This window comes from Bombus affinis, chromosome 5, assembly GCF_024516045.1.
Source record: "Bombus affinis isolate iyBomAffi1 chromosome 5, iyBomAffi1.2, whole genome shotgun sequence".
NCBI classification, from domain to species: domain Eukaryota; kingdom Metazoa; phylum Arthropoda; class Insecta; order Hymenoptera; family Apidae; genus Bombus; species Bombus affinis.
In genome coordinates, this window is record NC_066348.1 from 1,344,057 (window position 1) to 1,362,747 (window position 18,691).

The window sequence follows — 18,691 nt, forward strand, 5'->3', positions numbered from 1 at the left end:
GATTTATTTGAAATTTGGTGTGAATGTTCTTTATACATTCCTCTATCGCCTCAACCACGCTCAGATCAAAATTTTTAATTTTACTATTTTTAAAAAATTCGGAATTGCCAAAAAAACATGCCAAAAAGGAAAATTTTTTTTCAAACGGCCGCGATTTTGTGCAAAAATATTTTTTTGACGTTTCCAAGGTTCATGCGATAACTGCATCTATACTAATTAAGAATCAGTTCGACATTTTTGCTTCACATGACCAGAAGGGTTGAAATCATATGCACGCCAGGACACCCTTTTTTTTGGACCCCTCACTTTGGCCGATTCATAACTTTGTGAATTTTGAGTCTTTTTCGGTTAACTTTTTATATAATCTTAAAATATCAATAAACAAATGATAAAAAAATGGATAGTAAAAATATGTTTTGTTTCGTTTGTACAGAGCTTTAAAAACCGCCCGAAATTCATGCCTCTAGACTAGAATACCCCCTTAAGGCTCGATTCACACTGTCGGTCCTCAAATTATAATTATCCCATGGTTTCAAATATAAGTTTACGCTATGAGAAACGCTCCGATCTCAGACCAATCTGGTCCCGGCAACGATCCTTGAAAAGAACATTTTATTGTTGAACATGACGTGTTGTTACGGCATTGCTATAACTTCGTATAATTGCTAACAGAAATTTAGATCTCTTACGCTATTATTTGAATGACCTTTTTTTCCATGCAACGCGTTTTAGCCACATATTCGACGAATGTTTATCTGATAAAATATTCTTTCCACGGTACAACTACGAATGACAAACCAACAACAAACAGTAAACAAAAGGAACAATTAATTACAAAGACTGGACACGACCGTCTCGGACGAGTTTACTACAGTCGCTAGAAAATCAATATCCAAGTTTGTATATGTGCTAGTATTATTTGGGGGAGGCGACCGCATTACCACCCTCCCCCCTCACCTACAACGGTTTCCTTCAACACATGGCGTTTCCGAACGATTTGTGTTAAAACAAACGTCTTACTCGTGTTCGACAGAATCAATTTCTCGCAAGTCTAGCTATTTAAATAGCTGAACTGTGTAATTACTAAGAATTCGTCAAGCACAAGAAAGCTATGAAATAATCGTTGCCGATATCTGCGATTCTTTGTTACAATTGTATTGTATTAGTAATACAAAAAATAAATGTTTACAAACGAATCTTACCACCTAAAAGCCGGCTGATTATCATAGCCAAAACGTAATATATATCGTAAAATAGTAAAACCGTAAAAACAGTTTTTGAATCTACTAACGCTACTGTGCAGTTAGTAAATTATTGTAAAGGAGGTTCCTGGTCTCTTTCCTGAACGCAACATGTAGGTGTATCGATAAAAGAGACCAGTAGCGACGTAACCCCTTGAAGCAATATGCGAGCACATAAAGTTTGAAAAATTCACGTCTATATATCTATTTACGATCAAAGAGGAAACCGGGAACGGAGTAGGATTATCTGGATAATATGGGCTCGGTTCTTCGTAGTCAATTTCACGGCCGATTCAACTTTTGATCGATCTGCCAGACATAACTAAAATACCCCGAATTTCTCGTAACAGAACACATCCTACCTTGTAAATATCGATCCTCGTTCCTTCCGTAGGAGTGCCACTTGCATCGAGTCAAAGGTAGCTGGTGCAAGGGGAGAAAACGTTCGAGAATATGATGGTAACGTTGTCCAGTAACGATCTCGACATCGATAGCAGCAGAAGAGTCACGTGAATCGAACATTCAGTCACGAAGACGCAAGGTAAGAAGATGTAGGGTTGGCGGTTGAAACTCACGAGTTTGTTCTCTGTTATTCGTTGTCCGTTGTAGAAAGCGACACGTGGTGAGTCGGAACACACGTCTCCAAGGCTCGAACAGATATTACCCGTATCGCAGAGAAACTTTATTTATCGAAAACGAAACCAGAAAGCACGCGCAATAATTCATTCACTGAATCACTCGTATCACGTATGATGTACACAGTTTCCTTGATTATGTTCGGTAGCCCAATCGAAGTTCAAAAAAGCAGGCCACCCAACTCGAAACAGTGATAACTTTTAAAATCTCTACACCTTGAGGGCAGCAACACCAGGCGTCAAGTTTACACTAAAATCAACATGGATGTTGGCGAATAGACTTCACTTGCGGCATTCGGATCCGTTGCAACGAAAAGCACGACTTTCACTCGAAACGACAAATCCGTGTTATTCTGATTCTCGGAGCATCGAAAGGTTGAATGGAGTTAGATGTGTGAAACAGAAAGGGAAACAGAAAAGGATGAATATAGAAGACAGGTACGGCGGCAGAGAAGAGGGGAGCAAGAAATATGGGGGAAACAAAGAACGAAGAAAGAGGAAGAAAGGGGTGCGACAGTAAGAGCGAGGAAGGAAGAAAGAGCAAAAAGGAAAATGGAGAAGAGGCAAAGCGAAGCGAGAGAAAGGAAGAGTACAAGCGGGTGGATGAAAACGATGCGATCCGTAAAAAGTCCAAGAGAAACAAACGAAAAGACGCAACGCGTGCCGAGTGCTACGCACGACTGATCAGCCCGTAGGAAGTTCGGGGCTGGGGCTGACGCCTGCGCCATCTCACCTTCTCCCACTCGTCGCTCCCTTATTTCTTTCCTTCTCTGTTATACGCTCGAATATACTTGTCGTGGTCGACGCAACCCCACCATCACGGCCATCCAACCCTCCGACCGGTGGACTATCTCGGGACGATTCGCAATATTCTCTTGTCGCGACCCGCCGGTCACAGTGCTCCCTTGAACCGGTGCGACGCGACGCATTAGCACCGCGTTTACTATTTTCTTTCCTTTCTTTTTCCACCTTTCCGATCGCGCGTCGCGTCGTCTTCCAAATTTGTTTTCCGTCCTGGTTCAATCGAATCCACACACATTTTATTTTTCTACGCCTCTCTTTTTCTTGGCCACTTTTCCCGTAGTAACATTTCATTCGTTAGAACGAAACCAACGACAAGGTACTGGAATGTACAATGGCTGGCGAAGGTATTCGAATATGCGCATACTTGTAAAAACCTTTTACGAGTATAGTATATGTATCATAGGTAACATTTTGAAATTTCATTAGTAACGAAATTCGACTATCATGATTATATAGTAAAAAGTTAGGTAAAGTAATAGAACGCGATGTGGATGTAACAAGTTTCGATCGTTATCATGCTCGAGACGATAGCATGAGACTTAATTCGAAACTGCATTCCTGTAGACTTACGCGTTGATAAAAATGCCCGAGTAAGTCATGCGCGTATTGCGGAAATATTTTCTGAAAATCGACGCTGTGCTATCTATAAAAATTACGCGGAGATTAACCGTTCAAGTAGAACGAGATTCTTGTGTACGTACCTAGAAAGGAAGTACGCATATACCCAGAATATTTATCGGATGCGAAGCATGATGTATAAATGAAAGGTATCGATATACGCGAAGTTATCGTTGTAGGAATACGTCCAGTATATTCGACGGTCGATAAAAAGTACAAAGATAGAAGGGAAAAGACCGTATCGACGCACAGCGAAAAATCGATTCGCGAACGTAGATTGTAGACGTATCTTGGGCCGCGCGTTTCACTTTCACACTTTACTTCTCTCTGTTGAAATCCGCTTAGCGGCCCAACAAATACATATATGTATGCGTATCGTGGCGCATCCAGAGCTCAGAGCACGCGATAAAAGGTGGTGGTTTATAAAAGAGCACACACATTTACGGAAATGCGGTCGAGACACGTGCCAGATGCCACACTCGTTCTGAATTAATCTCGTTCCCCTTAATCTCGGCGAAAGAGTAATACTCAACAGCTGTAGATTAATTAAAGTTAATACAACGCAGGCGCCGGAACGTTTGAAAATCGCCTCGCGAGAAACATCGCGGAATAAACTGCATCAGTGACCATTCATCCGTTTCATCCTCCTTGTTACGTCGCGTGAAGAGGTCCGCGCGACGTCTTCTATTGTCTGACCGTAAAGGCCCAAGCGTCGTTAGAGAAATCCTCAATAAACCTAAGGCCCACCATAAACCGAGTCTCATTAGCTTGCAGGAACTTTGAATCCTGCAAGTATTTTGGGTTTATATGTGGTACTTAAACAAGTCATTAGGTCTATTGAGCGGATCCTTGTCCTCACCTTTCCTAACTAAAAATGTAAGCAACGAGTCCGCGTTCTTCGTTCAAAGGGCACACCCATACCGAGCTTTCCTCCGTAATCACATCAGAACGAACTTCAGAGTATTTCTTCGGCTCTCACGGTGCCTAGAGTTCCTGCATTTCCTACAACTCTCACCGTTCCTACCTCTCTAAGAGTTTTCCATCATCTCTCGCGGTGCCCACAAGTTCGACAGCTCCGATAGCTCTTACGGGCCTAGAGCTCCTATAGCTCTCACTCTCTCATCTAAGAATAATCCTCCTCTTCGTCATCTGTATCTTAACCAACGGCGTTACTACTTTGTGTGATTGTATAAAGTGTTGGAAATATATATATCTTTTATAACTCTGTGAATCACAGTGTTATACCACAACAACTACCCCTATTATCCTAATCGAAATACGGGGATCGAACTATTCCTGGTGTCGATTATTCTAATCGTAACGGGAATTTACGACTCCCGTTGACGCGTATTCTAACGACCGCGTCTCCCCGCGATAGCTCGAAAGTACACTCCTCCTGTCGCAAATTTCACAATTCGATCTCGAAGTGATAGAATATAGAAGGTCGCTTATGTTACGAACTTCTTAATTTGTACGACCGAAAATGAATGAAGAAGGAAAATGGTAGATTCTTGATTTACGGCAATAGAAAATATCAGTGAGCAAAAGGTATCGTAATGAAAGGGATGAATCAAAAAAGGAGAGGACGAGAATGTGTCTCTAAATGTTCGTGTCGATGCGTGGTCGGTCAGCCACCTTTCTGTTCCTAAAATAACCCTTTTGAAATAAGTTTCACCCTCTTGCGTGAAAGGGGCCAAAGTACGTCACTCGCTGTCGGATATGGCGCTGAGATGGTAACCAACTATTCGCCACGATCACTCTTAACTATAAAAGTACTTAAGCGTTACAACGCATATTTCGAACAGTAGAAGCGGTAGAATCGGAGAAAATATTCTCCAATTCATTACAAATTCATTTTTGTTGTACGTTTCCGGTTCACTTTTCACGGGAATCGGCTAAAATAGGTTAAAAACGTGCTCTTAGAGGAAAAACGTCGAACGACTGCTATTCGTTCACAAGAGTACCGATTCAAATAAGATTTCTTATTGGAGAGGAAACTCACTTCCCTGTTGTTACCGGTTCGCTCTTACTTAAGGGAGTATTCTAGTTTACAAATTCGAAGAAATCGAAAATTTTTTTTCATATTTCCAAAGTTGAGACATTCAAGAATATGCCCTTAAAAGGATTTTTCAAGAATTCAATTATTTTATGAGTTACAGCCATTTGTGTGCATATTAAAAATTTTAAGTGTCGTGGGAATCACGATTGGCCCAGAAGTTCATGCGTTCGCAGTCAGGCGAGACGAAGCGCAGCGAGCGTTCTGAACTCCGAGTTTCAGAGGCGTCAAAGAACGCCAGGACTGCTTGTCTCCATAAAAGAACTTCGGAAAATGAGCATTTTGAAGTAGAGGAAGGTTTCTTGTATAAAGCAGGAATAGCCGATTAAAAATATGTAAATATGCTGTACCATTCTATGAGTAAAATTGCCGGAAACTTGTCTCAAAACTTTAAACGCGTTTTTCTCGAAACTACCTTTTTTAAGTTGGCGTGCGCGATATCTCAAGTTCTAATGAACCGATTTATTTGAAATTTGGTGTGAATGTTCTTTATACATTTCTCTATCGCCTCAACCTCGCCGAGATCAACATTTTTAAAAAATTCGGAATTGCCAAAAAAATATGCCAAAAAGGAAAATTTTTTTTCAAATGACCGCCATTTTGTGAAAAGATATTTTTTCGACTTTTCCAAGATTCATGCTATGGCCGCATCTATACTAATTAGGAATTCGTTCGGCATTTTCGCTTCACATGACCAGAAGGGTTGAAATCATACATGCCAGGACACCCTTTTTCTTGGACCAGCTCATAACTTTGTGAATTTTGAGTTTTTCGGTTAATTTTTTATGTAATCTTAAAATATCAATAAACAAATGATAAAAAAAATGGATAGTAAAAATATTTTTTGTTTCGTTTGTACAGAGCTTCAAAAACCGCCCGAAATTCATGCCTCTAGAGTAAAATACCCTCTTAATCGAGGCTCCGTCTACCTTTGGTTCTCTCAATGAAACGACCTTTCGATTCGTTACGACGATCCGCATTCATAAATATTAGGATGCTTGCGAAAAGAGCCCAACCAAAGACGTCGATAACCATTAAAAAACTATTAAAGTCATTAACAACTACTATCTAATTTCAAATCTCTGACTACAAAGAACTCGTATATCTAGAAAACAAGATTCTCGATCATGATAACGCATGGCAAAATTATTTTGGCCAGTACTTTTGGCGGAACGATCACACGCCTGTCGAATTAGGAGTTTCAGCTCCCGTCAGGCGGAAAATTATCCTCGACAGCTGTGACAATGATGTTTGCCGTAACGTATCTTCAACCAGTTCCTAGTAGATACGCGGAAATATTTATCATGCAACTGATGCTCACGAATTTTGCGACACTCTACCTATACAAAAAATTAATAAAGAAGGAATAGATAAATTATAATTTCAATTTACGCAGGATGTATCTGTATCCGTATTGCGTATTATTTGTATCTGTAGAATATACCGACAAAGTTTAACTGGAAAAACCTGAAACCATCTATATACATTCACAAACACCAGTTGCCGAGAGCGACTGTATCACCAAATACCGTCGTTTCGACGCAGACCTTATTTATTACTGTAACTGTATACCATGGTTAACGATTCCTAACGTTCCTATGCGCTTATTCTCCGAGACACAGACTTAGGGAATACCGATGCATTATTTTCATCTATAGAGCTGATGAACAAATAACGTTGATTATCCTATTGTTAAAGTGGTCATCGCTTCTTAAGAAAACTCTACATCTCTCTGTGACATTGGCTTCGAGGAGTTCAGTTATAGGGTAACACTGCTAGCGTGCGGATCTGAACCAGCTCAAACTGTATTCATACTTGTAACTTCACTTCTCTATTAAATATGTTTTTCTACCTTACAATTTATCTACGCGTTTCTCTCTTTATACATCGAATAACCCCAACACCTATGACTTTCAAAACGTCTCCAGATGACGGATGACGAGTTGTTCGCATTGGTTTGATAGTAGTAACGTCAGAAATATGAAAGAAACCATAAACGCTCGTTTTCCTGTGAAACGTGAATTCTGTTCTCGCGTTAGCTGCATGTCTATCTTGTAACTATACTAGAGTCATATCGCGTTATTCGCGATTCTTTTTGTTATGTCATCGTATGCTTTGTTAACTGACAAACACCTTTAGCGTCGTCCCAACAGCAATCCTTAGCATGATATTCCTTCCGCGTAATACTCGGTACTCGTTCGTAGTTGATTGTAATCGGTACATCGTCAAAGATGTATACACGATGCAATCACACTGACGCAAGTATATTTGTTAACATGGAATGTATACATCTTCGTTTAAGCGTGAATTTAATTCGAAAGGAAATAATGATGGAAGAAAAGAAGTCGCTAACAAGAAACAAGGGAAAGAAGAAAGACGAGGGAATTGCCAGCTCGAGAAAGCAAGGCGAGGGTAGGAGTCAAAATCGATAAAGCAAGATGGCGGCATATAGTACTGCAGAGTACCGCAGCCTAGCTACCACGAGATTATCCTCTGTTACTACTCCTACTACCTACCCACTTACCCACCTACCTACCTACCCATCAACCTACCTACCTACCTGCCTACCTACCTACCTACCTTTCTACCTATCTACTTAGGCTATCTGGTCACAGGTAGGTGCTAGCAGTTTCAACGCAATCAGGAAACCATACTTAGGTACCACACTTAAGCGTAGGAATTCGTTTAAATTCGTACGAGGGATTGAAGGTTCCAAGGCGACTGACTTTTTAATTAATGAAACAGATTGTGCAATCAAAATTGCATAAATCGTTGTTATAGTTGTAGCGCCACCATTAGATAAATCGCGCGACATTCACTAACTATGCTACTGTGCTACGTATCCGACACCAGTGATCGAGTCGTAGTAGCGATCAGACCTTACACCTTCGCTTTACGTTGCATGAGTAATGGTAGGTAACCAAACGTTAAGCAAATGTAGAAGTTTTAGAATAGTTTTTACATTCCTGGAAAAGAATAAATATACAAACAAGAATCGCTAGTTGTTGATACATGCCTCTCAATTTTATGATGATAACGATTCACCATTAACTTCCCACTTGTTACTTTCAGATCAAAGATCTATGTCAAAATATCTATAGTTTCCAGTTTAAAAGAAAAAAGAATCAAAATCCGACAGGAAGGAAGAAGGCCGCACAGTCGTGCTTAGTTCTCAACGAGATTTACCGGCATCTTTTGCACAAGCTCGCTAATCGACTCGCTAGTTACTTTTTTTCTTCTTCCTATTCAATTCCTTCTATTTTCTACTCTTTTCGTAGTTCAATCATTCTGCGCGTTGAATTTCTCCATTGGTTATTTTTTTTTGGCATTTCCTTGTTTTTTTTTTTGTAGAATTTGAAGCAACGATCGCTTCAAAGGATTTTGCATTGACTCGCGTTACTTTTCATTCCAGGACATATTTACCTCGTTATTAGCAGCAGTATGTTAACGAAACCAAGTATATTCGGAAAAGAGGCTTCATGTACCATAAAAGTATATTGTAATACTTGCTTTCGTTATCGAACTAAATGGAGAGAAGTTATCAACGCTGATATTTTCCATTTCTCTAACTTCCACTTCCGTCCTTATCTTTCGACGAGCATAATAACTATGATAATGCATTGCATTCCAAACATTTTTGGCGAAAAACGAAGCGGGTAAATCCGTGAAAGGAAAAGAATATGACTGATTTAATGCATCGTTCGATCGAGCTAAAGCAAAGCTCGAAAGTCGGTGACTCTTCCCGATGAAAATAACCGTAACTTCTTGCTAGACGAATGCGTTCGGTCACGCGATAGAATCCGAGTATTAAAGCTGAACTATCCTGTTAGTTTCACACGATATTTACACACTTCTTATTCAAGGTTTGTGAGAACAGAAATGCAGCAAAGAAGACAATCGTTTTCCATCGTGTTGGGAAGCAAACAGCGGCAAATTGTGGCGAAGTGTCGCGAAATTAAAAGAAGAATAATCAGCGCATTGCATGTCGGTACGTGTTGACGCACTCCTCTTCGTAAGTATTATGAACATGAACACCTATTGATTTCGTACGAAATGCGATATTCAATCTGCAGTATCAAGAAGACGATTGATCAATTAGAATTTTGTATTCGTTCAAAGTAACGATTATATATATGTAAGATCGTAAATCTTGGGATAATTCAGAGATCGATTCTGTAGTCTGAAAATCGAGTTTTTTATTATAAAGTAATAGATAAAATACAAAAATAAACAACAATTAATATCCGTCTATAACAATAAATAACAATAATTATATAAACGGGAAATAACAAGTTTTTGGTACAATGTTTACCCGAAAATCGAGAATCGATTTTCAACGTCCTGAGTTACCGATCTTCCTTCTTCAGTCCTTAAAATCTTAAATAGCTATTCTGTAACCTTGTCTGTCTCTAATGTAACTCTCTGTCCGTCCGTATGGGAAAATGCGTGCTTCTCAAAATGGTTGTCCGTAAAACAAAAGAAGATCGCTCTATCCGTGAAACAAAACCTGTCGTGCTACCCGTAAAACAAAAAGAATCCCTATCCCACATGAACTCTAGGGAGTTTACATATTTATATCGCGAGCCCAAATATTTCAATTTTGAATTACATCGGCTTATACTATGCGGTGAGGACAATGTCCGGGACGTGAAAAGCGTGAGAGGATGCGACATGTGAAGGTCGCACAACCCGAAAATCCATATCCATTACGTTTACTGAGAATCACGCTTGCGCGATTTCGCTCCGGTATCGAAGAAAACACGACTAACGACCCATCCTCGGTACGATACACTTTCCAACGATTAGTAAAATCATTACTTTACGTTAACGGAACGCACGAAGGAAGTTCCTTTACCGTTCTTACGTTATTACAAGCTCGTCGTATTCATTCCTATCTTTTCGCTACGTTTTTCTCAGTTTCGCGCGAGGAAAATTCATTTTACATGCGCTTTCCATAGCTAACTCTCGGTGACTAACTTTTTCCTTGCCGCACCACCACCATTGCGTCCGCAAATCAGAAAAAATGTCCCTATTCTGAATGAGCCAGACTTTGACTTTTACGATATATCGACATGATAGAGGGAGGAGAACAAGCTACGTCCAACTTAACACGTCAACGATTTTCCAAGATATAAAAAGGGGATTAGGAGCACTCACCTATTCAGGAAGCTACGAGAAGTTCCATATCCCTCGCAAGTGATCTCTGTAATAAAAAAGTCAAGGCGAAACAATATAATTAACGAGATACTCGAGAAGCAGAAGCGATGAAATCGTATAATTGTGGCAGGGGTAAGGCGCGAAAAAAAACGGAAGGGGATACGATGAATCGGTTTCTCCGGTGCGCTGCACAGTACAACCAACAAAAAAAAAAGGGTACTTGAAGGCTTCGTCACCCTCGGTAGAAGTATATCGAGCAAAGATTCCCGTTTGTTTTCTGACTGGCAGGATTTACTCAGCGTACATCCCTCCGATGCATCCCCGCGAACAACGGGGGATGTTGTTTTCGCGAGTGCAGTTTTCTTCGGTCTCCGTTAGGGAAGATTCCAACGAACTACTCCATAGGGAGAGAAGTGGTTCGGGAGGGTCATTCCCGCACCTATTTCGCTCTCTCCTTCGTGCTCTGTCCACCGGTGTCATCCCGATGCGTCCTCTCTAATTGAAACCGATATACTACGTTCACGCATCGAGTCTCCACGGATTAAATTCTTCCGGGACTTCAAGATCCAACAAATCACTGATTCTTCTTTGCTTCTTGCATCTTTTCTCGAATATATATGTACTAACGTAAATCCTTGGGGTAAATAAGACGATAAATTCTGGAAAATCGAGTTTAATCGAGTACAATAACAATTAATAACAAATCTACTACAAATTTTAGCTGGAAAAGCGAGAATCGTTTTTCTCTCGTGATCTAACCTATTGAGTAAAGTGGCTGCCGGTAAAACAAAGCAAAAGTAAAATATATCGGTTGGCGGGTAGTTTGAATTCTATAGATTTTACATATATATACAATATATCGTAACTTCAATGGTCGAGCTATATGTCCTTCAACTCATTACGGATTAACGTTACGTTAACGCAACACTTTGTTTGTAACTTTCTTTCAGTCAACTTATACAATATTATTGAGCTGTATGGAGAAAACTGGAAAAAATCACTAAACTGTATAATTGTCACTTTTAATTCTACAAGCAGTATCTTTCCTTCTATAAATCTCTCCGGAACAGAGGAGATCGAGAGTACGCGTGTTTCGAGAAATTCAGCTGCATCGGTTTTAACTAGAACATCGCCAACTGCGACGTTTCGATAAAATTAATATAAGCAGCCATAATTACAGGAAATAGCAGCGCCGCTGGTTTCCTCCGGTCGTCAACGAGTTAATTGCTTTACGTTTTAAAATCATCTGCACTAAAATTCAAGTGCTCCGATATCGTGTTTAATGCGGGTATCAGCGAAATTTTGACGAAAAGCGCACGTAGATATCGGTCAATCGTGCTCCGACCTAAAGAGGCACGCCTTGATTGTGCAACGTCGAGACAAGGAATGGACTGCTCCAGTCCGCTATAATTATTTAGATTGCCGAGTACATCAAGGGCTCTTCCGCTGGTGCCTCGTGTGCGTACGGATCTACCAACTTATCAGTTGCTAGCGCACATTTGTATTTCGAGACACGACAATTACCAACAACCAATTGTTCTGTAATACAGATATATGAAAATAAAAGGCATTTTGTTCGCTTACATAACGTTAAAATTGTAGATTAACCACGAGGATCACCAACGTTATGAATTTATTACCGTCAAAGTTTACTGGTTGGTAGGACGTAACTGCGACGCAATTGGAATTTGCGAGCTTGTTGCGAAACTAGGAGCAAAAGGAACGATCGTTTTAAAAAACGAGCAACAACTTTCGCAAAGTTAACTACTCGAAAGTTTAGATCCGTGCTGCGGTTCGATTGGTTCCGCTTTGACGAATCAAATACAACCATATCGGCTCGAAATACGTCGAAGATGCCCCCTTTCCGCATAAGGAGTCCGATTAAATTTTAATGAGAACTTCGGCACCGATCGCCGATTCGAAACGAATAAATATAAGTAGCGGGTTTTTCTGGGAAAAACCGCGGAGAATCCTCGGCGACGTATCGTTAAAGTTTTCAACGCGATACCGACACGCGGCAAGAATTTCTAATAGGTCGAAATTCGTATTAGCAATTCCGATCACAAGCTTGCGCCTAGCACCGCGCTCTTGCTTCGTAAATCGACAAATTTCGTTGGACGGGTTTGTCGTATGAATAACGATCAAACCGCGATGAAAGATGTCTTTTTAAGGCTAATAGACACAGATATTCCAATTATACGATTCTTAATCCTTTCAAGTTCTTCACGAAAGTAGAAATCGATTAATAATATGGAAACTTTCCTCACAACTGAAAAAAGAGACTTCTCAAGTAAAATAAACGAGTTTCGTTACAGCGAACATTACGAAATATTTAAGTCGAATTGCACGAGAGATAGACACGAAAATGGTGAATGGGTTTAGGTTCAAACGTGCGTCGGCGAAACATAGCCAACCTGTACAGTTCGCAATCACTTAACGAGCACTTTGCTTAATCAGAGATTTAAGATGCACGATACTTAGGCTTCCCTCTGGCAGAGCAGAATACGCGAAGCAGCAAGGCCGTCAGAAAGCATTTAATTTCCGGTGGATGATCAGAATAGGAAAAAAGCGAGGGCAAACGTGAATTTATTCGAGGTGCAAAACATCCTTTGCTTAATTAGATTCAACGTATAAGAGAAAGCTCGTCATCGACGAATTAGATAAAAAATTTCAGGAAAAGGTACATCCGCTTTTATCTTCAAAACATGACTTCAATTAATTTATCTCAATCGCTTGAGACACTGCGCGAGATATGCAGATATTAGAGGAAAAAGCTACATGTTATGTCGCTGAATAAGTTCTGCCCACCAGAGCAAATCTCCTACAAATTACATTTTCAGACACCCCCTTAATACGTAGGTATTGAGTTACTACGCTTGTTTCATAGAAATTTTCCTATTCAGATATTATTAGAAAAGGTCCTCTAACTATCGTTTAGCCCCAAAATTATTTAAATAATATTATATTCGAATCATCGGAATGCGATAAATTTTACGAATACGAGGATAGCTGGGTTAAAAGCGTTATTCTAATCTTTGTCAGACATTTAAAAGGGTTGGCATTTAGCGATTGAAGCCTAACTCGTAACAAAACTAACTTCTTACTTCTCCTATTTCGAGACACAATCGAATTGGGACTAATGGCATTAGCGAGATTGGCGAGTTCTTTGAAACTCGCGTAACTGAGCTACCCCTTCACAGATGGCACCCAGTTTGCTATAACTTTCGTGCTACGACATCGGTAAAGAAGATGCCCCAGGACAAGCAACTCTAAAGTTCCTCTGTGAAAACCGACATCGCTCGAGCGGCAAACAATTTTTCAAATCGATCGTCGGAAAATATCATGATAATATCCTGCGTAGTATTATGTTTTCGTTATGTAACAAGCAGAAAATGATAATTTCAATGAAAACACTTTGTTTTTCGCTGACAATGACACGGCTAGAAGAGAGAAGAAATATGAGGAAGAAACAAGATACGGGATAACGGAAAAGGAAAGAGAAGAAACAGATGGAATTTCGACTTCGATCAACTTCTTTCGAATGTAAGTAAAGTAAGTAAATATCGAAGAAAAGAAAATACGGCTAAAAGAACCGTGGGACCAACGGTACAACGGAAAGAAACGAAGAGGAAGAAAGAGAAGGAAAGCAAAGAGAAGCGAAGAGAAGAGAAGAAAGGAGCGGAGATGCGGACGCGTGCGGATTCGTTCGGTGGACTAGAGGGTGAATACCGTTGGCAAGAGCGAAGGTAGGTGCGGAGGTGAAAGTAGCAGCGCTAGAGCGACAGCAGAGCGGCGAATCGGAGGGTGAAGGTGGGTCGACCGAGAGAACGACGGAGCGGTAGACCGGCAGAACGGCAACCAGAGCGGGAGAACGAGAAAGCGAGAGGGTTCAGAACGGTGGATGACGATGGTCGGGGGTGAGGAAGGAAGGGAAATGGCAACGACGATCAATACTTCGCCACGCCTCGCGCCACCACCTACTCTGTCGGAGCGAAGCCCGACTTTTCCGACCATTTCGTCTCTCGGTCAAGAATGGAAACCATCCTGGATATGTCTTGCTGCTCGTGACGCTATGGTTTTTCAAAGTTCTCCGCAATTCGGATACATTGATCGCGCGCCTTCTACGAACAAGAGTTTAGTCCCTTCGGTCGATCGCGCGCTCTTTCGCCACTGTCCCAGCACGCAAGCTACGAACTACCGAAACACCCACCTTCCGACAGTCTATCGTTTACAGTTTACACGTTCTCTAGTCAACCATCTACCCTAACCGATACTTCATCGTCATATTTTTTGGAAAATCACCAACTGGTTGCAACGAAGTTACTTTTCTCGTTTGTTCCAAGAGAATATGAAATTGGGACAAACGATCACATATGTGACGAAACGGTTAGGAAGTGGCTAGGTACACATGACCTCGTTCCACGGGGTCACGATACGGGGGTGTGCGAAAACACGAGATGGCAGCACGCTACGATGAAATAAGAACTTTTTACTATCCTTGATAGCTTTTATTTTCGTTACGCTCTGCGCTTAATTTATGTAATCTTGTGAACTTTAACCATGAGATCGATGCATTCGAGTAGATTAAACAAAACTTACGAGTACTTGCTTCGACTTTCGAGAATCGGCGAACGAACAAGGACTGTCTTACGATCGAGCATAATACCTGTCAAGATTCGTCTGCGAACGATTGCTATAACGAGTAGGCAACACGATATGTCTGCCGATAATTCATCTTCTTCGGAACCTCGTCTAGGGCTTTAAACGAAAATCGTAAATTTTACGAAAATAGCAATGTGCCAACGCAAGTAACATGCTAACGCGAAATAATATTATTTCGGACAATGGACTGATAACATGGTTCGAAAAAGAGACAAAGCGAGAAGCAAGTATGACTTACCCCTGACAAGGATTTTACGGCACCGAAATTCGATTTGGAATACGAAGCAGTTCACAATTCGCGACTAATTCGATTTTCTAAACTGAACAACGAAAGAAATAGAAAGATATCGAGAGAGTTGGAAAATTCTCGTACTGGAGAAAATGTATAATAAACTAAAAGCTAGTAGCTACAAGTCGATGAATCGTTATTGTTTAAATCGAATCACAGCAACGTGCGAAGCAACGGTAAGCGGATTTAGATATATCGATAAATAACTACGGCAAGCGGAAAGCAACAATGGTGAAAATTGTACAAGAATGAATATTCCACGCCAACGATCTGCGGTTCGCAAAATTAAGGTCATAGCCAAGATCGTGGCAACGGAAGAACGAAAATATCGTTAATTTCGACTCGACGATATCAAATACGAATATCGACATCAATAAAGAAACCGGCGACGTAGAACGTATCTGATTTAAAACATCAAAATTGAGTCCAAAGAATGCATCGATTACGCTGAACGCGTGTCGCGTATGAAAATCACCCGCGTGACCGATCAACACTGTAACCCACAGCGACAATTCGCTATCGTACTCTGAAAACTGACTAATTTTCTCCATTAACCACCGATGGTAGAAAGTTTAGCAAAACCTCGAAGGGCACGATAGGCAATTTATTCTATCGAAAAAGGAAATACATAAAATGTACGTGTAAACACAGGTTTGGGTAGCTGCCATCCAATTCATTATCGCCCCCTCCCCCCACAATCGAGTCCCAAGTATTCTTTGTAATAAACGAACGAATCGAAGCAAGAAAACCCGAATACGCACGTCGCTCCAAAATTTTTACACGCCACGCCCACCTTCTATCGAAACCATTCACGCGATGCACGATATTTCGATAAATTGACCATTGCTTGCGTTTGTAAACACGATGTAAGAATACATCGATGAGAAAGGTATATCACGTTTCTTTGGGGTAAAAGGGCGAAGATACGATCGGTCCGAATTTAATGTCAGAAAACGCGTGGCGCGCTGTATCATGCGTAAGCAAGCTACGTTTACGCGTGCTTTATCATCGAAGGGTCGTGATCGTGGTACACCAGCGGCGATAGTTTTGTTATGATATATGGAAATCTTGGATGTAAGAATAAACGTAAGAATAAACGTAGGAATAAACGTAAAAAAAAGCGAAAGAACCAGCTCAGTACCGTGTGATTCCGGAGTCGAAACGTGTAACACGCGGGTACTATTCGTCGATAAAAAAGTTCGTAAGTATGATACCCAGATTAAATTCGAAAAGACACCAAAAGATCACGATACGACGTCGAGAAGACATGTTTCGCGTGTCCAGATGCAAAATATAATATACTTTCGAACACAAACAGGGGATCGAATAAGTTCGATATAAAAAGCTCGATTCCGTTCGTTTGAAGAAACGATCCGGGGCGGAACGAACATCGTCACGTCGCGTCGTTGCATTACGTTCGATGTTGCGATCGGTGGTTGCAAGCAAGTGGCCAACACGAAAATAACGCGTGCAACTGCGCTACTAATGCGCTTTAAGGCAATGTGCTCGCAACGGGAACACCATAAGAGGTTACGGTTTGTCGAATTAATTTGGCTTCTTCCCTCTAAACGACAACGAGGAGAGGAACGAACATGGAAGACAGAAATCAAGGAAAACGCGAGAGCTGAATCGCGATGTACAGGAAGGAAAACCGAACGCGCTCGCGCGCTTATGCTTTTTGTGCGTGCGTGTGTGTGGGTGCATGTGTGTATTAAGTGCGTGCGAGCGAGCGAAAGAGCGAGCGAGCGAACGAGAGAGGGGGGGGAGAGAGAATAAAAGGGAGAAGGAGGGAAAAAGAGGAGGGAGAAAGGGAGCGGAAGGGAGAAGGAGCCCGAAGAGATCGGAGGGTCGGATCGGAGGTTAACCTGTCAGTTGACGAATCGATGGTTCGAGCGAAGGTGATGAGTTGCAGAGTGACGACGAGTGAAAGCGAAAAAACCGGACATTATATAATAATTGGAAATACTCACCTTTGCTGGTGGATGCGTGGCAGCCAAGCACACTAGTGCCAATCGGCGACCGCCGCTAATCGCTGCGAGTTCACCGAGTTCACCGTCTGCCGCACTAAAAAACTTTAGAATTTATCACGAAAACATGATCGGGTAACTTTCATAGGACGGGCGAGGAAGGAGCTCACTCTCGAAGCACCAACACTCGATGACGTCATTCCACTAGCGGCAACATGGAGCCCAAAACGCGATAGGACGCGGGCTCGAGAGACTCGAGTTAGGTCGCGCTCGCTTCGAGCTGTCCCTCGAGCTAACCTCAAACCGCTCGGCCGTTACTCGCGAATACGCGAACCCTTCGATCACCACCGGCTGACAACGACCGACTCTCCCGTGCACCGACACCGACACCGACACCGACACCGACACCGACACCGACACCGCACCGACACCTCTCCTTTCTTTTCTCTTCTCTCTTCTCTTTCCCTCCTCTTTTTCTTTTCCTCTCTTTCTCGCTTTCTCTCGATGCTCCGCGCTGCGAGGCACACCACCGTCCGCGACTAGAATTCACTTCGGTCCGCTCCTTTTTCCACGTGATTTCCGAGAGGCCGCTAACAGAGGGCAGTCGCGTGCGCGCCCCCCACAACCGCGATTCCTTCACTGCGGGAAACCAGAGATTCGAAATCGAAGCTGCGCGTCGCGCTACCTCCTTCGTTTTTCCAACAGAGGACGTTGTCGGGCGACCGAATGGACCCGATGGGTCGGTCGTGCCGCGTCGTCGTGAGTCGTCACCAATCGTGTCGAGTCGTTTTTCCTCGCGTCCCGTCGTGTTGCGTCGCTTCGACAACGCCACCGTCGCCTACTTTTCCTAACCTCGCTTTCTATCGTATGCGGCGACTCATTTCTTCTTCGCGCACACGGCACCAGTTTGTCCTATGATTCGCAATTCTCGTATCTTTTGATATCGTTCGAACACGATTCTTCAGCTCGCATTTGTGTTCGCATTAGCGTTCGCGTTCACTCGTGCTTGTATCGTATCTTTTTCGAGAAACCTCCGAATCTCTGTAATCGCCGACCAAACGAAACGTTCGACACGACTGGCCCGTGCAGATCGACTCGTTCGCCCACTTTGCTCTGTGAACGCGCGCGCGCACGCGGCTACGCGATCGCGCCACGACCAAAATAATCGCTTCCTCGATCGACCGTCGACCACGACCTTGCGCCATTCCGTCGCGCGACGCACCGCGTTCGGACTCGTTGTCTCATTCCCTCCGTCTCGCCGA

The 18,691-nt window shown here is 42.1% G+C and overlaps 1 protein-coding gene across 9 annotated transcripts in view; it reads right to left on the reverse strand.

The window, feature by feature from the left end:
- The window catches only part of LOC126916289 (stress-activated protein kinase JNK), a 63,467-nt gene extending 44,788 nt beyond the window's left edge, over positions 1-18,679 (reverse strand). For 2 of the 9 annotated variants that reach the window (XM_050721945.1, XM_050721943.1), the window contains exons 1-2: positions 17,433-18,679; positions 10,512-10,557 (exon numbers count right to left, since the gene is read on the reverse strand). Coding sequence is in view for 7 of the 9 variants with exons in the window: in XM_050721942.1 (XP_050577899.1) it covers positions 1,604-1,763 (160 nt within the window). In the remaining 2 variants the exon portion in view is untranslated. Of the gene's footprint in view, positions 1-1,603; positions 2,582-10,511; positions 10,558-17,432 lie in introns of those variants that run through there. The other 7 variants (XM_050721942.1, XM_050721940.1, XM_050721941.1 and 4 more) reach the window with 7 other exon arrangements.
- Between the last annotated feature and the right edge of the window lie 12 nt (positions 18,680-18,691).